The sequence below is a fragment of the Lygodium microphyllum genome, chromosome 29 (genome assembly GCF_053477565.2).
Source record: "Lygodium microphyllum isolate KBCC chromosome 29, Lygodium_microphyllum_v1.1.10, whole genome shotgun sequence".
Classification (NCBI taxonomy): domain Eukaryota; kingdom Viridiplantae; phylum Streptophyta; class Polypodiopsida; order Schizaeales; family Lygodiaceae; genus Lygodium; species Lygodium microphyllum.
The window spans coordinates 58665344-58688725 of record NC_141163.1 but is presented as its reverse complement, the minus strand read 5'-3'; the positions used below and the strand labels follow the sequence as shown (position 1 = coordinate 58688725).

The 23382-nt window shown below is 48.5% G+C and overlaps 1 protein-coding gene across 4 annotated transcripts in view; it reads right to left on the bottom strand.

Annotated features, from left to right (window-relative positions):
- The window catches only part of LOC148010678 (uncharacterized), a 304057-nt gene that overhangs the window by 148196 nt on the left and 132479 nt on the right, over positions 1 to 23382 (bottom strand). For all 4 annotated transcript variants that reach the window (XM_087672005.1, XM_087672007.1, XM_087672006.1 and 1 more), the window contains exons 7-8: positions 14772 to 14834; positions 14641 to 14676 (exon numbers count right to left, since the gene is read on the bottom strand). In XM_087672005.1, coding sequence (XP_087528131.1) covers positions 14641 to 14676; positions 14772 to 14834 — 99 coding nt within the window. The remainder of the gene's footprint in view (positions 1 to 14640; positions 14677 to 14771; positions 14835 to 23382) is intronic.

Here is a 23382-nt window from a genome sequence, read left to right as displayed (position 1 = left end):
CTGAGTAGTACTCATCCACATTCATGAGTTGCTCCCGCAAGTCCTGAATTTTGTTGAGATGATCCTGCATAGAATCACCCTCATTCATCTTTAGAGTCTCTAGCTCTTTCTTCAAGAAAGAGATGCGAGTCTCATTCTTTCCTGCAAACATCTGCTCCAATGTCAACCAAGCTTCTTGTGAAGAAGCTGCTGAACGAATATGAGGAATGATAGAACGCTGAACTGCCAATGCAATCAGCGACATAGCCTGTGCATCCCGTGTATCCCAAGCTTTCTGAGCTGCAGTTCTTGGGGGAAGTGGCTGAGTGGGCTGAGGTGGAGGGGGCTGAGGTTGCCCTCTTGCACGTCCTCCTGGAGGAGGAGTAGCGGGAGCCACAACTCCCGGTCGTGCTTCCTCTCCACTGACATAATCCCACAAATTTTTGGCCACTAATACATTCTTCATCATGAAAGACCAAAGGGAATAATTGTTCCCATCCAATCGGTCTTCCTTGGACACATAGGTGAATACATCTCCTCCCTGATTTGCCATTATTTCCCAAAAGGCAATAGAGCAATGTCAATGCAGTACGGGCTGGAAATCTGCAAATTTCCAGAAATTGCAGCAAACACAAGTCTGCAATTAATGTGCAAAGGGTACTCTGTCAAAAAACTGTCACTGATGCACGCTTCCCAAGGTGCAATTAGTGCTCAGCAGCACTAAAACATCAAAAGCCCCAAAATTTTCTGCCCAAAATTTCTGTCACAAATGTCTGTTACAAAAGCCCCAAAATGTGCATTCAATGTGTCACAGACAGACACAGCACGTTTCCCAATGCTGAACCTGAACCTGTTGCAGGAACTCCTGTGTAAAAGAAAAGTGCAGAATGTTACCTCTGCGTGTTGACGACGGGCACGATTCCCGAGGTAATGACTGCTGGGTACAGTCGGACTGACGCACAGGTACAGGCGTGCAGGTCCAGTGACACGCGCAGGCAGGACTGGGCGCGCGCTGGGCAGAGGAGGCGGCACCCAGGACTGGCTGGTGGAGACAGGTGGCGTGCTGGCAGCTGGAGCTGACGGCACAGGCTAGCTCAGCGCAGGGAGGCTGCGCAGGCAGACTGACAGGCGAAGGGGCACGCTGGGCAGACACAGGGCAGAGGACACGCTGGGCAGAGGTGGCAGCACGCAGGTACAGGTGGCGCGCTGGGCAGGGCGGTGCTGCGCGCTGATTGTTGGAGCTGCACGCTGGGCAGAGGAGTCGTCTGGTGCTGCGCGCTGACGGACTGACAGGCGCAGGCAGGACTGGGCAGGAACAGGCGGCTGGGGCAGAACTGGCGGGGGCTGCAGACTGCAGACTGAAGACTGCTCTGAGCTGAGCTCTGATACCAAATGTCAGATGGGAGAGGATCGAGGTGCAGCTGAAGTGCAGTAGACAGTGTGAGAGTGAGAGACAGAGTTGAGCACGATACCCAATGCAATAGTACTGAATAGAGTGTCAGCTGAAAGTACAAATGATAACCCTTATACCTTAGGGTTATAAGGGGTTGTTCACACCCGAACACAGTAAGTGCCCGTAAGTGTGCACCACAAGCACATACAAAATAGTACACATAATCTGGGGGAAAAAACCTCTCCTACCGAGAGTAAAAAGTGCCCCAGTGTCCTAGTGATCACCCGCACACTCCCATATGAGCGTAGGCGTAAGTAAGGCGTGTGAGATACCCAACAGTCCTCCCATACTGATCCTGAAGGGTGCATATCTGCTCTCTTGAGGTGCGGGGCTGGTGCACTTAAAAAAACTCCATGTACATTGTGTCTCCCTTCCGTGCCCAGAAGGGTGCTAAGGTGCGGAATGAGAACTCCGAGCGCCTGTCCTCAAGTCCGGCAATGGTTGCTCATGCACGCACCTCCTGTGTGTGAAGGGTGGGATCCCCTGGTGCCTCCTGTAATAATCTCTGCATGGCTACAAGGTCCTGCAGATACAGCTAGACTTGGCTAGGACCTCTCCAACCTCCTCTGCGATCCGGTCCCTTCTGTTCCACTCCCTGGTTCAAATCTGCTCAATCTAACTCTTCACCTCCTTCCTCCTATAGATCACGTCAAGGATCTGATAGGATCGTGTGTCTAGGGCAGATGCTGGGGGATCAAGTGTCAGAAGAACTAGGCAATGATCGGACAATGTGGTGCCTGTCAACTGCCCAACCTGGCCTCCACGAGAGCATCCCAACTCTCGTGCATAGAACCTGTCCAACCGCTCTAGCAGGACTCTACCTACCCGCCTCTATCCCCAAGAGAAGTCTAGCGACCTCTCTCTCCTGTGGAAGGTAGGGTCTCTCTAAGCATCGTGTGCTCCTACTGCGAGTAGAAAGACCTCCCATGCTTCCTGTCCTCCCCAGCTATGCCCTGGTAGTTTCTACCTCTGCCCTGCTGGCCCTCTAAAGTCTCCACGTTGTTGAAGTCTCCTCTAACAATCCAGGAATCCACCTTTGGGAGTCCTACGATCTCCACCCAAAACCTACTGCGTGCCCTAACCTCAGTAGGGGCATAGACATTGAGGACTCCAAGGCACGAGTCCCCAAGATCCAATCTAATCCATAGAACCCTCCCTGCTGCTATCGTCCCGTGGTCTCGTACACAAGCAGTGAGACTCGGGCCAATAGAGATGCGAATATCCCCACTCTTGCCGTGGGCACCGATGGCGTGCTCCTAGTAAGTGTGTGAGCTGCCTAGGAGTACCTTCCCTACCTGTTGGGCCTGGGCGAGAGTGAGATCATGCTCCTGTAGAAGTAGGATGTCGATCCGTTCGGCAAGGGCAAGCTGCAGCTTCTGCCGGATAATCAACTTCTTGGAACCATGTGCCCCACAATAGTGGAGACTATTCACATTCCAAGATGCAAGGTGCAAGCTCATAGGGAGACTTGTGGCTGACCGAACAAGCATCTGTTCAGTGTGAAAGCTGCTGACGAAGAAGAGGAACTATAAGGCATACATATACGCTTTACTGCTGGCCTGGAAGGTGAACTCCATTCCCCCATGGTAGCCCTCGGGCAGACCATGGGGGTGATGGATACGCCTGGTGTTACCACTAGGGCATCTATCAACTAGGTTGAGAGGCGAGACTCGGTACTACACTGGTAGAAACGGGCCCTTGTACCAGGGGCCACTCAATCACATCCATCAACGCTCTCCACTCTGCGGAGGGGCTCGAAAGATAATGCTCACATGAGGGATGTCGGCCCCAGCCCACCAGTTAATGTCCATCATGCAACCTAGCCACTGCTGGGAAAGAAGTGCCAGTCCACCTTCTCCCATCCAATGGGAGATGTGGTTTGCCACCTGGCTCCTCACCTCCTCCTCTATCTGAGACGTAGTCCAGTCTCTTGTGTGAGATGTCTGAAGGAAGAAGGTGTAGTTTGGTAGGTGAACCTTGCCGCTCCTAGACTTGCGTACCATGAAGATTCCCACCTCCACGGGTAGTGAGAACTCTCTGTGCTCCGCAACTCTCAGGTAGGACCACGGCCCACTACGAAAAAACTCCTATGGTAGAAGCTGCGCCTGTCTCGCGAAAGTGTGACGAGAAGCATGGACACATGGACTGGTGGTTGTGTGGGGAGAAGAAGGGGGCCTAGACTGCCGGCGAGTGGAGGATGACGGTGTTTGGGGTTCCTCACCTCTTGTGGGGAGGGAATGGGTGGCGGGTGGGTCACTTGTGCTGGGTGGGGATCAGGGAGGTTGGACGGCGGGGGTGATGGTGGGGAGAGGGAGGATCTTGGGATGGTGGGGTGGTCGGATGCACCTGGTGGGTGTCGGGGGGGGGACCGGTAGCTTTGGAGGGAGGGAGGGGGGGGGGGTGGGGGGGGGAGGGGGAGGGGGGGGGACTATGGGCTAGGGTCGAGGAAGGGGGGGGGGGTGTCGTGGGGGGGGGGGGGGGGGGGGGATGTGGACCCTCGGGTGAGGCGGCCTGTGACGCCTCTGTGGGGGGTGGATGTGTGGGTCTATGGTCCCATCGGGTGGGGTGGGGAGGGGGGACCGCGTGGTGCCCAGCCAAGGGGGCGACGCTCGCCCTCCTGCACCCTGCTGCCATGGCTGTGTCTGAGGGGCTGACTACGGCTCCCCCTGCCGTCTCCCTTGCTGTCGTCTCTGGACCCGTATAAAGCCATCCACGTCCACATGTGGGCCTGTTGGTGAAGCCACCTTAGCTCCCAAGCGCGTGCACTCTGCTGCCATATACCCAAAGTCATGGCAATGCAGGCACTGCCCTGGTTGCCCAGTCACAATGACATGTTGCCTGAAGGAGTGTCCGCTTGCCTCAATCTCTAGAAACTGTGGTACATTCTTTGTCTCTTTCACTACCACCCATACCTTTGGGACTCCTGCAGAGCTGTTACTACGTCCGTGAAAGAAGTGGGAAGGATGGTGCCGAAGAGTCGTCCGAAGTCTTCCACATGCTGGCAATACTCTAACGCCAGTCCGGGGAGGAATAGTAGGGTGACGGATGTCTAAGGAAACTCTTGTGGAGCACAAATGCCTCCACTGTGAAGCCACTGTACCAGGCAACCATATGGATGACCCCCCTCGTGGAGGCATAGGGTGAGCTAGCCAGTAGCTCACGTGCTGCATCTGCTGAGGTAAGTTGTACCATGAAGATCCCTTGACCCATTAAAACTGCCTCCGCTATCTGTGCTGTGCAGATGCGCCGCGTGAAGTGAAGCTAATCCCGAAGTTGGGCCCTGGATGGGGAATGTCCTACTACCTGACCAAAGATCGCTGCTTCTTTTAGTTCCAGCTCTATTGCACGAACGGCTAAGAGCAGTTCCTTAGGTAGGACGATATGCAAGGTGTTTGACTAGGAGGCACTTGTAGAATGCACCGGCGTCTCATCAGAGGTTTCCATTGCGTGTTCCTGCTAAGGACCTGCCAATCTCGCTGCTGTTCTACTGGGGGGGAGGTTGCTACAAAGGGAGGGAGCAAATAGGGGGGAGATTTCTCTTTTTTCGTGGTGGGGGGATGTTGAATACTGCTGGAGGCCAGACATAGTGCAAGTTTGGGCCTGTCACAGGCGGGGCCAGGGCCACAAGTGCAGGAGAGATGGTGAGTGAGGCGGAGGAGGTGGGGGGGGCGGAACATGTGAGATAGAGATAGCAAGGGGGATAGCAAGCGGGGGAGGTGGGGGTTTTTGAGGCAGAGATAGGATTGGGGAGGGCGAAGAAGAAGGCGGGGTGGAGGGGGGAGTAGATGGACCAAAGACCGGGGGGGGGGGGGATATACTGCCAGTACTCTGCTGGCGAGCAGTGGCGAGGGAAACAGAGGTGGTGCTAGGGGACTGAACTGAAGGCGGAAGGTGGATGGGCGAACGCTGACAGGTGAGGAAAGTGTAATGGGCCAAAACGTTGGGGGGGGGAGATAGGCGGGGCAGTGTTGAAGTGATAGGCAGGAGGGAGGGGCAGAGAATGCTGTGCCATCGAGGGGAGAGCGTTGGGGCGGCCACGGAAAGTTAGAGAGGGGGGAAACATGTACAATGGCGGGGGGACAGTGCAGCACATGCGACGGCAGGAGCTTGCTCTTCAAGTCTCTCATAAGGTCTAGGCATACCCCATCAAGCAGAAATCGGAAGTCTTATAGCTATCTTTCACCATTGGCTTGCTTTTGTTGAGAACTAGTCTAGGTATAAGCTAAAATGCATATGATCTGACAATGGAAGCAAGTATGAATCTAAAGCATTCGAGCAGTTTTGTGATGAGAGAGGTAGTAAGTGTTAGTTGACTACCCCATACACCCCACCCTAGAATGATATGGCTAAGCATATGAATAGGACGTTTAAGGAGTGAGTTCGTAGTATGCTTAGCCAGGCAAGCTTACCGCAATACTTTTGGGTTGAGGCAATTACTGCTGCCATACATTTGATTAACACATCCCCATGCACTGCTCTTAACTATTAGGTTGGAGAGGTGGTATGGTTTGGAAGACCGCCATCATATGCTCATTTGCAAAACATTTCTTTGGTTGTGAGACTTTTTGCCATGTTCCTAAGGACAAGCATAACAAGCTAGATTTTAAGTCCATGAAATGCATCTTTCTTGGTTATGGAGATGTAAGTGAGATGGGCTATTGCCTATGGGATCTGCAAGCTCGGAGGGTTATCCGTAGCCATGATGATATTTTCCATGAAGAGAAAATGCATAAGCAACTTGAGTAGATCATTGGGCACATAGGGTGATATTTTAGGAGGAGCCTCCTATTACTGTATAGCCAACTAGACAACCTGCAGCAGCTGATGCTCTAGTGGCCCAGGACCATGATGTTCAACTGGAGGTATAGGCACCATAGCCTGATGGTCTACTAGATATAGATGTCAACTTGATCAGTTTGCACCCTCTATGGACTATGTTATGGTGACAAATGTCGGTGAGCCTCTTACCTATGATAAGGCCATATATAGAGGTGATAAGTCACTCTCGGAAGAGGGCCATGTAGTCAGAGTATGACTCATTGCTAAAAAATTATATGTGGAATTTGATTCCTTTGCCAAGTGAAAAGTGTGCTTTGCCATACAAATGGGTGTATAAGTTGAAAAGTACCCCTAGACATCCCAAGCCAGCCTATAAGACCAGATTGGTTGCTACAGGTTTTAAGCAAGAGCATGGTATTGACTTCGATGAAGTCCTCTCTTGTAGCCAAGATGACAACCCTACGCTTGGTATTGGCCTTAGTTGCATAGCTAAATTTGTATCTCTATTAGATGGATGTTAAGACGGCTGTCTTACATAGGGACTTGCATTATGAGATTTATATGCAGTAGCCTAAGGGCATAAAGGTAGGGAACGCCTAGTGTGCAAATTAAGGAAGAGCCTTTATGACCTTAAGCAGGCACGATATATCCATAGTGATATGGATCTGTGTTTATACTCAAGAAAGACACGTGATAGTAGCCTTATGATTTTAGTACTCTATGTGGATGATATGTTGATTGTTGAGAGTGCTCATGATGAGTTGGATACCTTGAAAGGTCATCTCAAGAAGATCTTTGAGATGAAGAACATGGGATAGGCCTCATATATGCTTGGGATACGCATCACGCGGAATTGCTCTAAGGGGATCCTTAACTTATCACACAAGGAGTACATCTAGAAGATCCTTTAGCGGTTTCACATGCAAGATCTGAAGCCTATTGACAGTCCTTTACCTTCTCATGTGAAGATTAGTTAAGTTGATTGTTCGCATTCTGATGAGCAAAAGGCTGAGATGACCAAGATCTCATATGCATCAATAGTGGATAGTTTGATGTATGCCATGATAGCTACTTGTTTTGACATAGCATTTGCAATGGGAGTTGTGGTGCGCTATATGGCTATAATTGGCAGGCGGCATTGGGATGTCGTAAAGGATATCATGAGATATCTTAAGGGTACTATAGATATATGCATATGTTATGGTGGCCAGGATACAGGAGTTGACTCTGATTATGCACGACATGCAGATAGTAGAACCACCTCTGGCTATGTCTTCACCTTTGCTGGAGGTGTTGTTTCTTAGATGTCCAAGGTGCAAAAATGGACGACTTGCAAGAAAGCTCTCTAGTTGGGACGTCTGGTCATAGACCTTGGTATTTCTGATGTGGTCCCTACCTTGCATTTGGATTCTATGAGTGCTATTCAGTTGGCCAAGAATCTAGTCTTCCATGCAAAGACCAAGCACATTGAGGTACATTACTACTTTATTCGAGAGGTTGTTGAGGACAAGTCTATTGAGCTTGTCAAGATCTCAACTGACCAAAATCCTATAGATCTGCTCACTAAAAATCTCTCAACGGAGCGTTTTGCCTTCCTTAGGAAGTTGATGGGCATTGGATGAGGTGACGTATTTCCTCATCCTACTGTACTTTATGTACACTTGTACTTACTTATTTCTTATTCTCATCTCACTAGGGGCACATTCGCCTTTAAGTGGGAGGTGGTTGGGGATAAAGGCACTTGTGTCAACCGCTTGTGTATTCATTACACTGACAGTACTTGCACACTTGTACACTAGAGGTGGTGGCCACCCATCACTATCACTTCATTCTTGATTCTTTTAGTGATATTTGAATAAGGGAAGGCCGATTACACATTGTGACTATTGGAATTCCCACATCTTGTGTCTCTTGCTCTTGCTCTCTTGCTTCCACTCGCGGGCTTTCTCCCTTCACCAATCAAATATATCATTTGCTTATTCGAGATAAGGTCTCACTTATCTAGAAAGCCAATACCACTTAGGGTCTCTAGAAAGGCCAAGCATGGTGGAAATCTATGGTAATGACAGGCTAGCTTAACAAAATGCCTTTGCGATCCAGGGTCTTCATTTGGCAAATGTTGATTGGTGTGCTCCCTCTTGCCTCTATGCTGTCTAAGCCAAAAATTTCCAATGGTTGCCACTTCTTTTGTCAAATGTCAATAAAGTCCCGCCCCCCCACCCCCCCTAATTGGTTTCTTACCTGCCTAGTGAAGCGGAAGGTTTGGTCTTTGTTGTCAGTGAAGCGGAAGGTTTGGTCACTGCTGTTGGCCATTTGGTTCTGAGTAGTTGGGCTATCGATGCTTCCAAAGGGTTGGGTCTTTGGACATCCAAGTTTGTGACCCCATGTAGGCTGATATGAAAGTGTTCTTTCCTTTCTTACGTTTTTGGGGTTGGCATATATAGACCATGAGAAACACATTTATTTTTTATGCTTCATCAGGTATGTAGAGTCATATAGCATGCTTGAAAGGACTTCTTCATTGGCACCTTAACTTGATTGAGTTAACAGGTATTCTCCCTAGACAAGATTTGCTTGCTTGGCACTCTGCAATTTCTTCTTCCCCCCTTTAGTCACTCTACTTCCCTTGTTGTGATTATTCACATTTTACGCATGATTGCCTAGAGCCATCCTGTATTTTGTAATCATGTAATCTTGTACTTTTTTCATAATTAATACAATTACCTTTTATGGTTAAAAAAAGAGAGATTGATTTGCAATAGACATGTCTAAGTTAAACACTATTTTTATTGACCAAGTGGTGGATGCTTTGGGACATGATTTGGAGACTCAGGAAGGGGAAGACATGGTTCCTTGTACCGAGATGGAGGTCCCCTGTTTCGAGGTTCCACTTGGCCCTGCACAACCACCGATTAAATGCAGCAAAGAAGCATCTAATGCCTTGAGGGAGAAAACTGATGGAATGCTGCCAACTGATACTCAAGTGTGCTCCTATGCCCAGGTCACATCCATCACTGAAGACTCTTAAAGACCTTGATTGGGAACACCTATTGGAGTTTGTCAATACTTTCCTAGGTGATTATGTTCAAAAAAATTATGAAGCATTCTCTAATCAAGATCACGATGATGTTTTAGATACAACCATTGATACGAAGATAGTGCTACATTCTTTCTCGACATTTTATGAAAGAGGGATTGTCCTCTTTTTCATGGGCAGGATCCCAATCCTTTCATGGATCTGCCAATGGCTCAACTCAATGCTATTGTGTGACTATGTGGAGGAAATTTTCATGGGACCACAAGGCTTCTATGAAGTAATGCTCAAATTGACAATGCTCCGTGACAACCACTTGGCAAAGGTGCCTCTGTTTTTCTATTGACGCCTTGTTCATGTGGCACCATGGAGACCAATGGCTAACTTTTAATGCCTACTCCAACAAGAATGCCCGCTTTGGATGGAAGTGGAGGCATGCTCTGCCTTTACTTAAGGAAGCTACGGCAGCCATTGGCACCCTCTTGGTGCCCCCTAGCTTGAGGGACAGTAATCACAATCAAATGTGTATGCTATGGGATACTGCTTGCAAGCACGGAAACTGGTTAAGGCTAAACTATCTTGAAATTCATGCTTGCATTACCGTTTGAAATGGGACACCTTTGCTGGTCATTGTTTCTCTTGCAAGCAACCAGGGCATGTTATGTGACTGGGTGCCCAAATAACAAGGTAATTCTAGAGGTGGGAATTCCAATGGCTGAGAAGGATCTCATGATTGAAGGCCCTCATGATGAGGATGTTCCAGCACCCACCAACATGGACAAATGAAAAAAACCTATGTAGTCCCAGGATCAATCAAAACATGATTGGATGGATGTCATTCCAAAAAGAACAAAAAGATTTAATATGGACACTTCCAAAAAGAATTCACTCTTCTTGCCATTAATGAGCAATCTGTTATGCTTAGGCTCATTAAAGACTGTAACTAAATGTTTTCTATGCTCCTCTTCGTTCTTTGAAAAGATAATCATATCATTAAGGGCGGAAAATTCTATTCTTTATCCTGTTAAACATAGCACGAGCATTGGTCAATCCAAACGGCATGACTAAAAATTCATAGAGACCAAATGTCGTTCTAAAAGCAGTCTTATGGATATCCTCTAGCTTGATTTTGATTTGATGGTACCCACTTTTCAAATCTATCCTGCTAAACATTCCTGCTCCTTGTAATCAATCAAGAATGTCATCTATCCTCGGAATCGGAAACCTATTCTTGATCGTGTTCTTATTCAAGGCTCTGTAGTCAATCCACATTTGCCAAGAGCCGTTCTTTTTCTGAACTAGCAACATAGGTGAACAAAATGCGGAGAACTACTGGGCTGAATTAGTCCCTTCTCTAAAAGCTCATTAACCTGTGACATAATCTCTTTCTGCTGCACTGCATTGATCCTGTACGGTGGCCTATTGGGCGGACTAGTCCGTGGAATAAGATCTATGGTATGATCTCCAGGCCTCTCAGGGGATAACTCTCCTAGTAATGAATCTGAGAAACAGTCACTAAATTTATCCAAGAAAGCCCTTCTACTTTCATCTAGTACAGACACATTATTGTCAACTTCATTAACTTGCTTTGCAAAAACCAAGTACGTAGAAATATGATTTTTCATTACAGAAGTAATTGCAAAAGCAGAAACAACTGGGGCAGACTCTCCTTTAAGCTTCACATCTAACACATGAGTTTTGTCCCTATGTACAAGAGTAATCGTTTTGTTGTAAGTATCCAAGATAGCATGCTTCCTGTGGCACCATGGAATACCTAACAAAACATCACAGCCCTTTAAAGGCATAATATGGAACTCTTCTGTTGTCGACATAGCTCTGAATGTGCATACGGAGTTTGCCAAGGATGGGGATGAAAGGTTTAGTATGTCCTGGGCATGCCAAATCAGCCTGTCCAACTTGTTCCATTTCCTCCGGACATAGCCAGCTTAGCTGCCAATGCCGGTGAGATAAAGTTTGCATGAGCTACAGGATCAAAGAAAATAAGCATTGTGGAATCTTTGATCTTTCCCCAAGCTTTGCACAATTCTGTAGCATCATCAACTGATTAATCTCCGACCATATCAGGCACTAAGCCAATGCTGGGCTTCTTTTTACTTGGCGCATCTTTAGAAGATTGTTGTGGGTACTTAGAAGCAATATGGCCTTTTTGTTCACATATAAAGCATTTCCCAACCATCATTAAAGCCTTTCTTTCTTCAAATGATTTACCAAAAAGTGGCCTCTTCTGTCCTTTGCCCTGTTTAAAAGAAGTTTGAGGTTGCTACTGAAATCTTTTTTTCCAAAAAGACTTCTTTGTAAAGCTGGTCTTTTCTGGAAATTGCTTCTTCTTCTTGCCAGGATCCTGCTTAAACTGAGAATCCTTCTTTTCAGTGCCTTTAAAGTTGTCAGCTTTTCCTTTCAACAATGCATTTGCCACACCAACATTTTCAATTAACTGTACCATATTTGTAACCCTGGTCTTGGTATAATAATCCATGATGGCTTCAGGCAAACCGCAATAGTACTTTTCAATTTGTTTTGATAGGGGCACTGTCTTGTAAGAACTCACGGGCAAAAGTGCTTCCCAAAATTTCTTATTGTACTCTTCTAAATCCACACAATTTGTCGCGTCCAATATATGCCATGCAGTCATGACATCTACTTTAAACGTGTTAGTTAACCATGAGGCTGCAAATAACTGTTTGAAATGGACCCAAGTGGCACGCACATATCCTTGCATCAACAATATGTTCCACCACTGCAAAGCATTATCTTTCAAAAAAGTTGCACCCCTCTGCACCTTAGAAGTCACAGTAAAATTCCCTCCAATGTAAGTTGCATCAAACTGTTGTATAAATGTCAAAGCTTTCAGCTTATCTTGCATACCACCGAAGGTTTCAAACTTTAATGCTTAACCACCCTCTTCATAGTTTTTAGGCTTTGCACTTTTTGGTGTCAAGTTGTCATAGATAGGTGGCTGTAAAAAGGGGAGTCCCTTAGGCGCATTATTAGCATTCAATTCACTTGACTTAAATGCCATATGCCCACTAGGCTGAAAAAAACCAGCCGTTGCATTTTGTACTCCAGGCATCAAATAAGGACTTTGCAAAGTCTTATAACTGGAATGTAGACCAATATTAGCATAAAGTGGGTTCACTGTCTCAATAGGCATCATTCTTGGTGGCCCTCTAGGCAAGTATCCTTGCTTGAAAAACTCACCCACCACCAAAGTAACTAGGATAGATAGCAAATTGAGGAGGAATAGTCTGCTTTGCCACTTGTGCATAACTGCCTTGACCATTCACTCCCTGGTTCTGTGCTTGTGCTTCTTGTTGCACTAGACCTGTCTCCATGTTTGGCGTCTTTTCCACATGCTCACATACCTTAGAGGTTTGCCTTTTTGAGCACTCCATGGTTTGATGTGATGACTCAGCCTAAGAATCCTCATTATGTGATTTCAAAAATTTTTGCATCCGAGGATTCTTTACAAGCTGTTCGAAAGAGCCAACCATATTGAGGAGTTGTGACATAAACAAGTCCTCTTGTTCTTGCTTCTCATCCTATGGTTCAATTTCGGTTCTAGAAGGTACTAACACTTGTGCACCAATACTCTCTCTTTGGTGTCTATGAGCAGAAGAAGAACTCTCTTCTTCATGAGGGATTTTTCCTTTGTCTTTATCCATGCCTGCCATCTCTATAGTCCTGTAATCTCTGTAAAACCTGTGTATGGCCTTTTCACCCAAAACTATTCGAGCTTAAATTCTTACAGATAAGAATTCAAATCCCGGGGATGGAACCATGAAACCAGTCTATGACTCACATAAAGCAGTAGTTCCTTCAATTAACACCTGGTCTTTACACACACACACACATACACACACAAACAAAGACCTCACTCCCTTGCTCAACACTAGATTGGCCTCGAAGACCGACGCCCCTCTCGGTATTTCTTTATCAATTAGAAGATGGAAAGTTACAAAAATGAAATGTTCCAAAATACATAACCTGTGAACAGTACACACAAACAAAGACCTCACTCCCTTGCTCAACACTAGATTGGCCCCGAAGACCGGCGCCCCTCTCGGTATTTCTTTATCAATTAGAAGATGGAAAGTTACAAAAATGAAATGTTCCAAAATACATAACCTGTGAACAGTTGGTTTTCATCTTTTCTGAGTAAATCTCAGCTGCATAAGGACAGTACAGCATATCCAGAACATCCTCCCTTTTAGGAAAACATTTTCTGTGACCATAACTCAATGATTCATGTGCAGAATTGCAGTCTGCAGAACTCTGTATTTACTGTTCTTACTGTTCATCATATCTAGAACAACATCCCTTTTAGGAAAGCATTTTCTGCGACCATAACTCAATGATTCATGTGCAGAATTGCAGTCTGCAGAACTCTGTATTTACTGTTCTTACTGTTCATCATACCTAGAACAACATCCCTTTTACCTTGGCATCATTCGAGCAGTAAAACAGTCCCACAAACAGCACTAAATCAGAGCTGAAAAACCCTGTTTCTGTGTGGCATGGTCATCACTTTCTTTAGTTCTTGCATTGGAGAAGCCATCAGCTGCTCCTGAACTTGGACAGTGAGACTCTTTCGGAGTCTTGCCTTAGCAGAAGTGCAAAGAAAACACAGAACTGTACCTTCAATGGAATCAGCCCATCATGCAGAGCATTTCCTCTGAGAATAGAGAGAGAGTTGACCAAAGGGAGCAAGCTCTACCTCCATATATGAGTCAGAGACGAAGAAGTACTCTCCATAGCTGATAAACTTGCAGCAATCTGCCCTCAGCTCCTTTATTTTTTTCTTTGGCAACTCATCTAGTCCTTACTATGTTATCTCATATGATGGCCATTAGGCAGCTGTTTGGTTTGTTCCTTCCTTTTGGACAATATCTTATTGCTAAGTCTTTGGCTGATAACACTTTCATGATCCTTAATGCAGAAAGAGACAATATTCGTAAGGCATTGGATGTTTGGGATCTCTTTGGTCATGCTTCCAATCTTCATGCCAATGCTGTGAAGTCCTCTCTTGTCAGCTGCATTGAACCAGATTTTTGGTACCTGGGATGGCAGGGATTGATCATACCTTGTGGCAGTGTCGGGTATCCCTTGGGCTGTTGGCAAGACAATTGTCCTCCCTAAGGATGAAGGTAAGCTGATTCCACTTACCCCGCATTCCAATATAAGTGATTCTGAATGCTCCATCAAAACATTTATATTTTTATTAAAGATTTTCAGTCTAAAAGAGCGAAAGAACAAAATTTATGCACTTTAAAGGCACACTTGCACTTCTTTGGAAATAATTATGGAGCAACACTTCGAACACAATATTGAAAAGCCTATCACATTAAAAACTGAATGGAAATCTGAAATATTTTACATGTGCTGCATTTGCCACACCACATTGAGTTTCAACCTGCAACCACCAGCAAAAATACATGATCTTTGAGTGGCAGAGTTATACTACTACAAATTGGTGTTAGAAATTCATTAAAAAAAAGAAATTGGAACCTGAGAACTTGTATGGAGTCTTTGTTCTTCAGAATAGGAACTTGATTTGGCCATAGGCTTTACCTGTTGTTCGAGTAGGAATTTATATAAAAATAAATTGGCAAATAAAACTTGATTTAGTTTACAGTAACACCATGTTTTCATTTCAGCAATATCTGATGAAAGGTATTCTTACTGGAAAACACCAAACAAATAAACAAACCAAAGTGAAGAATATTAGAATTATCCAAAGTTGAGATTCACATTGGCATTTGCTTAGATGAGGAGTTCCAAAGCACAAAATATACAACAAAATGTAAAGTCTATTACAAGACATGAGAGAAAAGCCAGTTGTCTTTCCTCCTCTCTTCAAAGTGCTGCCAATGAAGCTCTAGCAGGGCTCCCTCTCTTCAAGAGACCCTCTCTTCTACTCCTAGCCTCCTCTTTGAAAAAAGAGTCGATCTCTTGCATGCACTCATCCAAGTCCCTAGCTGCCCCACCCATAGCTAAAAAGGGCCTTGCCACAAATCCTCGTTTCTGACTGTTGTCTATTGTGACAATCACATTGGCATCTGCTTAGATGAGGAGTTCCAAAGCACAAAATATACAACAAAATGTAAAGTCTATTACAAGACATGAGAGAAAATCTAGTTGTCTTTCCTCTCTTCGAAGTGCTGCCAATGAAGCTCTAGTTGTCTTTCCTCCTCTCTTCGAAGTGCTGCCAATGAAGCTCTAGTAGGGCTCCCTCTCTTCAAGAGACCCTCTCTTCTACTGCTAGCCTCCTCTTTGAAAAAAGAGTTGATCTCTTGCATACACTCATCCAAGTCCCTAGCTGCCCCACCCATAGCTAAAAAGGGCCTTGCCACAAATCCTCGTTTCCAACCGTTGTCTATTGTGACAATCAAAGTGCCATTGCCCTTGTGGGCAATCCGATCATTACACCACGGATGCGACATATGGGGGTCCACTTCCACTTCATGAGAGAGCATGTTGAGCTAGGCACCATATGCCTAGAGTTTGTGCCTTGATCCGACAACTTTGCAGACATATTCACCAAGGCGGTCAATCAGCTGATGCTGGAGTTTCTTTCCAGGATCGGCTTGTGTGCATCCTCTCCTACTTCTTCAAATTGATAGGGAGTGGGTGATTTCCTTTTTTTTTGCAAATAAAGTGTGGCTAATTATATTACTTTAGAAAAAAACCTAAATACAAGTGCTCATGCTCAACAGACTAGCTGGGGAGCTGATGTAGCAGTCTAGGAAGGATAGGAGCAAGAAGCCATGGAGGGGAGGTGTATCGCCATCTGGGGCTGCTTGCCTGCATCATGAAAAACAGGTCCTGGCCGCCCCAAGTGCGCATGAAATGACAACGGAGCTCTTGACGAGCCCTGGACTCACTCTGCACCTAGTCCCATTGACCGCGGAGGGAGTGGATGATGGAGGTCCAAAGCTTTGCTAAGGTCGCCTGTACTGAAAGTCTCTCTCTGCCAAAAGCATCCTAACATCGCGCCTTCTAGATATGCCATCCACTAATACTCCCTATGATCTCCCAAACCTGAGAGCGGTCTACTATGGGCTCCAGTACCTGGCGGATGGGTAGGGCCTCCAAACCGACCATTGTGCGCAACCCTGCCTCAATAATGAATATCGTGTCCGGTATCTTGGCCTCATACAGAAGGTGATGGCCCTGGTTGACTATGTGAATCTCCCCATGAGATACATCCAAGGCTGGGTGCAATACGGCGAAGGATGCGGCATACTCCTCTCCACACGAGTTGCGCCGCCTCACACGACCAAAGGCAGTGCTTTGGGGTTTCCAGAGGCTGCTGTGTGCAGTGCTTACAACCGCCCTTCTACATCTGGGCTAGCCAACTTCCCACCGCCAAGCCTCCATGTGCCACCAGCCATAAGAAATACGATACCCTCCTCGGCCTTCAGCTATCCCATAATGCCGCCAGAAGGTCCGTCGGAAAGACTCCGTGATGCTGTGCTCCGCCCAGTGCCTCCTATGTGATGGTGACCAATCCATGTCCTCCTGCATCAGTACGTGTCTGCCAATCCTGGCGGTGTGCTCCTGAAGTTGCACTCCGCCCAGTACATACTACGTGATGGTGACCAATCCATGTCCTCCTACATCAGTACATGTCTGCCAATCCTGGCGGTGTACTCTAGGAACCTCGGTGGCTTTTTGGCGACCACAGTGGCCGGCCATAGCCACTCTCCCCGAATCCCACTCCAGCTCATCAAGTGGCCTGCCCTCCCAGATCTAAAGGCACCACTTCCTGAGCTCCTTTTAGAAGACATAAGGGTCCACTCGCTATGTCTTCCTTGAAGGCCAATCACCAGAATCCTCCTCCATGAAAGAATAATTATCCCCTCATCTTGTTGCCCTTTGTCAAGGGCGAGACGCCCCCCCTCCTGCATGGTGAGGAAGGTCCTAGGTGGAGCGCCGCCCACTCTACCTGCCACCTGTAGGGGGATACTTGCTGGTGACAACCTAGCGGCCCATACCTTCTCGGGCTCTATCGGCTCTCGTATCGGGTTGATCAAGCCACTCCTGAGGTATTGCTGGGTTTATCTCCCTTCTCCTCAACTCCACTCCTCTCTGGCATCCTAATACTCGTTGTAGCACCTTCTCCTCCACCATCTTGTACATCTCCTACCATGTCCTGATGGTACGAGCCGGGCTGGCCTCCCAACCAGCCCATTGGATGTGGGGCCGCTCGCCAATCTGTGTCCCTTCCTAAACTTTAACCTGGGGGTTCCGGATAACCGGCTAATGGTCTATCTCCTCCTGGCAACCTAGGGGGCTCTGGATTAGGGCCTTACGGAAGCCTTGCCACACACAGAGCAAGCTGCGTAGGAAGGGGGATCTGGGGGGGGGCACTGATCTGGACTGTCGTGAAGATCCATCTCAGGGACGGCCTCCATTCTCCACCAAGCCTCGGTCTACAATCCTGAAGACCCTCCTGGAATAGGACCTTCTACGTTTGCCCTCCTGGTGTGAGGCCGTGGACTACTAGCTTGCCCAAGAGGGCCATACTCTGATACTCTGAGTCTATGGTTCCAAGCCCTCCCTCTGACCAATGCCGGATGATGGTCGCCCATGCCACCTTGTCCTGGGAATCCTTGGAACCGTCTAACCCAAAACAAAGGAAGTTCCACACTAGGCGGTGAAGTTGCACTACACATGATGAGGAGAAGCAACAACACGAGGCGATGTACCAGGCCGTCGCTAGGAGAACCTGGTTCACCCCAAGGTTCGGCTACTAGGGATAGGCGATCAATACTCCAGTAGGTCAGCTTCCTCCGAATAGAGTCGAGAACAGGAAGAATCGCGGGTGATGTTGAGTCCCACCTCGAACCCTAGGTAACAGACAGTGTGCCCTATGCTCACCCATCTAAATCCGAAGTGGACGCCCCACTCCGTACTAGAGTTCGGGTTTGTGAGGAAACCAACTGACTTTCGCCAATTGATTTTCGCTCCCGTTGCAGTACAAAACACATCAAGAGCCAGTCTCACTCTCTTTAGCATCAACTCATCGTCCTCTATGTAGTGTGTTGTGTCATCTACATACTCTGAGTCTAACAACTCCGTCTCCTATCTCACTGGAAGTCGGAGGCTACATAAACCGCTCACGCGTGACTGAGGAAGTGAGACATCGCCTCTACAAAGAGTAAGAACAGGTACAGGGCCAGGGGGCAGCCCTGCCGGACCAATCTCTCCAATCGAAACTCCTCTCCTTGCCTGCCGCCTATGAGAACCTTGCTGGTAGCCGATCTGTAAAGTGTAGAGACCTTGCAGATCCATGCCTGGGGGAAGCCCAGCCTCACCATGGTGCCCTCTAGGAAATCCCAATCCACCCTGTCGTAGGCTTTCTCGAAATCCAGAAGTAGTACGGCCAATCCTTGCCCACTATGCTGACCCCACTCTGTCACCTCAAAGAAGGTGAATACATTGTCTAGGATGCTCCTATCATCCTAGACAAAGCTTGTTTGTGTGTCACGAATGATGTCTGGAAGCACAGCACCTAGTCGCCTACCAATCATCTTTGCCAGTGCCTTATAGGCCACTGACAATAAAGTGATCGGTCTCCACGGGAAAAGCTAGAACCGGTCTCCCCCTTTGGGAAGAAGACTGATGAGGCTTGCCGAAAGACTCCTTGGCATCTGTCCTGAAGTGAAAATCTCCTGGAAGGCCATTAGTAAGGGGTCCTTCACCACCTCCCAGTAGGTAGTGAAGAAGGCTTTAGAAAGGCCATCTCTTGTGGGCATTTCTGCCCGTCCTATGTGTGGAAAGTCTCCTCTAATTCCTTCTTTGTGAAGGGGTCTAGGAGGGAGCCTCCCATCTCCTGTGTGACAAGGGATGGGATGTGATCCCAGTCTTGTTGTCCGCAACACTGTCCTCTGGCTGAGGTTGTCTCCTGCTCGAAAAGGCGTCTTTAGTAGTCGGTGGCAATCTCTATCACCTCGTCTGGTTAGAGCGAATCCTCCCATATTGATCCCGAAGGCTGCATATCTACTCTCCTAAGGTGCGGGGCTGGTGTGCCTGAAAAAACTCCCTGCACATCGTGTCCCCCTTCCACGCCTAGAAGGCTGCTAAGGTGCGGAATGAGAAGTTCGAGCGATGGCTCCTGTGCGTGGAGGATGGGATCCTCTAGTGTCTCCTATAATAATCTTTGTGTGGCTGCTAGGTCCCACCGGAGTGCTCTCTCCTCCTCCCAGCTTTGTTACTTGGCCTGTAGGGCTGCCTCTTGGCAAATCGTGCTCAACTCGGCTTTAGGACCTTTGCGACCTCCTCTGCAATCCAGTCCTTCCTGCCCCATTTCCTAGTCCAAATCTGCCCAAAATGTCTCTTCACCTCCTCCCTTCCCTGTAGATCGAGTCAGGGATCCGACAGGATTGTGTACCTAGGGAAGATGCTGGGGGATCAAGTGTCAAGAGGACCGGGAAGACAGACTGGTGCCAGCGAACTGCCCTATCTGGCCTCCACGAGAGCATCCTCACTCCCCCACATAGAACCTGTCCAAGCGCTCTGGCAAGACTGTATCCCCAAGCATCCCGAGCTCCTACTGCCAGTAGAAAGACCTCCCATGCCTCCTCTCCTCCCCAACCATGCCCTAGTAGTTTCTGTCTCTACCCTGCTAGTCCTCTAAGGCCTCCAAGTTGTTGAAGTCTCCTCCAACAATCCAGGAGTCCACCTCTTGGAGTCCTACTACAATCTCCACCCAGACCTGCTACGTGCCCTGACCTCAATGGGGGCATAGACATTGAGGACTCCGAGGCACGAGTCCCCAATATCCAACCTAATCCAAAGAACCCTCCCTGCCACAATCGCCCCATGATCCCGTACACAGGCAGTAAGGCTCGGGCCAATAGAGGTGCATACGCCTCCACTCCTACCGTGGGCACTGATGGCATACTCCCAATAGGTGTGTGACTTGCCTGGGAGAACCTTCCCTACCCGATGGGCCTAGGCGGCGGTGAGCTTGTGCTCGTGCAGAAGTAGGATATGTATCCAGCAAGGGGCGGCTGCAACTCTTGTCGAACAATCAACTTAGCCATTGTTGTGCAAACCTAGCCATTGTTGTGCAAACAGAGCTAGTCCTTCTCCCATCCACTGGGAGATGTGGTTTGCCACCGGATTCTTCACCTCCTCTATCTGTGTTGTTGTCCAATCTCCTGATAAGAGGACTAAAGGAAGAAGGTGTAGTTTGGTCCATCCGGTGGTGCTAATAGATGGACCTTGCCCCTCCTTGACTTACATATCATGAAGATCCCCACCCCCAGAGGTAGTGGAAACTCTCCATGCTCCGCAACTCTCAAGTAGGACCACGGGCCATTGTGGAAGAACTCATGTGGTAATAGTTGCACCTGTCTCGAGAAAGTGTGACGGGCGGCAGGGACAGATAAGCTGGTGGCTGTGTGGGGAGGGCAAGATTGCCAGTGCGAGGAGGATGTAGGCATGTGTGGCTCATCATCTCTTGTGGGAGGAGGGGGGTTGGCCGCGGAGGCGGGGGGGGAGGGGGGATCACCTGTACTAGGTGTGGATCAAGGGGGGTGCTCGGCTAGGGAGGTGGTGGGGGGGAAGAAGATCGAGGTATGGTGGGGTGGTCGGAGGTACATGGCAGGTGTGGGGAGCTGGTGGCCCTAGATGGGGGGGGGGGGGGGGGGGGGGTGTTGTGGGCCAGGGTCAGTGGGGGATCCATGGGAGGTGGGGGGGGGAGGGGTGGGTGTGGGGGCTGTGGGATCTCAGGTGAGGTAGCTTGTGGCACGGGTGGTGGATGTGGGGGACTACGGTTCTGCCGGGTGGGGTGGGCTGCGGAGTGCTTTGCCGAGGGGCCGTTGCTCGCCCTCTTGCTGCCTGCTATCGTGGTTGTGTTTGAAGACCTGGCTGCGGCCCCCCTGCCATCTCTCTCTCTGTCGTCTTTGGACTCGTGTAAAGTCGTCAGTGTCCACCTGCGGACTTGTCGGCGGAATTGCCTTGGCTCCGAAACACTTGCAATCTGTTGCCTAATGCCCAAAGTCGTGGGAGCGTAGGCACTGGTCTGGTTACCTAGTCACAATGGTCTGTTGCCTAAAGGAGTGGTCTCTTGCCTCAATCTCTAGGAACTTTGGTATACTCTTTGTGGCTTTCACAACCACTTGTACCTTTGGGACTCCTGCAGCTATCATTGCGTCCGCGAAGGAGGCAGGAAGAACTATGCCGAAGAGCAGTCCAAAGTCCTCCACTAATAACTGGCGGTACTATATCGCCAGTCCGGGGAAAAGTAAAGTGATTGGATGTTTGAGAAATTTGTTATGGAGTGCAAATGTCTCCACTGTGAAGCCGCTATACCAGAGAACCATGTAAAGGACCCCCTTCGTGGAGGCATAGGGTGAGCTCTCCACTAACTCACGAGCTGCGTCCGCAGAGGTGAGTCGAACCATCAAGATCCTTTGGCCCATGAGGATTGCCTCCGTGATTTGCTTTGTGCCAAGTCGCAGCGTGGAGTGGAGCCAATCCTGAAGTTGGGCCCTCGATGAGGAGCGTCCAATGACCTGACCAAAGATCACTATTTCTTTCAACTCTAGCTCTGTGGCACAGACGGCTAAGAGTTGTTCGTCAGAGAGGATGATGCACAAGGTGTTTGACTAGGGGGCACTCGCAGAATGCACTGGCATCTGACCAGAGGTTTCCATTGCGCATCCCTACTAAGAAACATGCCGATCACACTGTTGAAATTGCCGAAAGGGGGGGGGGGGGGGGGGGGGGGGGGTTTCTATTCTGTTTTTTGATGATGATGGAAGCAATGGGCATCACGAGAGATGTTTCTAGACTAGAGTCATGCGGGTGAGGGGCCGAGAGCTGCCGGTTGAATGGAACGGGGGACCGCGCGGGAGTGGGGGGGGCTGGGCGTCAGATTGGGGAAGCGCAGAGGGGGCAGAATGGGGGGCAAAAGAAAAGCCTCAGGTTGGGCGTCTGATTAGGAGACATCGCAAGATTGGGGGAGGGGGACTAGGCGTCAGAGCGGAGCCAGGGAAGAGGGGGGTGACGGGGAGAGGTTTTATTGGCAGAGCCAAGGTGGGAGGGGTTGATGGGTGTGGGCAGTGCTGTGGGAGGCAGCTCAATGGCGCGACAAGCTAGCAGGGGGAAGAGGTACAGCGCGTTGTGGGAGGGGAACATACAGGCAAAACGGTTGGGTCACTGGGGGGCGTTGCGACAAGTCAACGGAAGAGACGGGGGGTAGCCAAAGACACGGTGGCAGTCAGCGATGACGGGCGACTGAGTTCATAGGGTATGAGTGGATGATTTCCTCCAACTTTCCCTTCCAGTTTGAGGGGGCCAGCTTTCTTCTCTTGGTGACAGGATGTTTGCAACTTTTTTTTAGAAATTTTGTATATTGTACTTTGTATCTTCATCTTCATCATCAGGATAATTATAAAAGGGCACTTAGGCAAGTGAATAATTCCCCTATGAGGGCACTTTCCAAGTGGCACTATTGCATAGCATTTTGCATTAGCATGATCATGTCTGCATTGCCTCTTGCGCATAACTCTGGTGCATTGGCATTTGTTCCGTAAATATGCATTTGTGTGCATTTATCACTTTTTGGTTTTTTTGAGTGGTCATCTCTAAATCCACCATACTCGTGGCATTGCACATGGTAGTCTCCCTTGCGTACACTTAGCAAGGACATGAGAGAGAGAGAGAGAGAGAGTCTGATACAGAGGAACCAGAGGATATGGTTCCTTGCACAGAGGAGATGCCTCCTGGTCCTGACTTCCAGCCTGCGGGCAAACACACCAAGCATACTTTGGAAGAGACAATGGATCATAAGGAATATTCTTATGCTCAGGTTGCCTCTGATTCTGTGGATTCTCAGGATGTTGATTGGGAGCATTTGTTGGATGTTTCAGGTTTGGATTCCCATGGCAATGATTGGATAGACCCAGCCCCCCTCCTCCCACAGGAGGTGATGAGCCACACACACCTACCTCCTTTGCACACCAGCAGTCTTCCCCCTCCCACACAACCACTAGTTCATCCGCCCCCGCCACACTTTCCCAAGACAGGCACAGCTGCTGCTACAAAAGTTCTTCCGCATTGGCCCATGGTCCTACCTGCGAGTTGCGGAGCGCGGAGAGTTCCC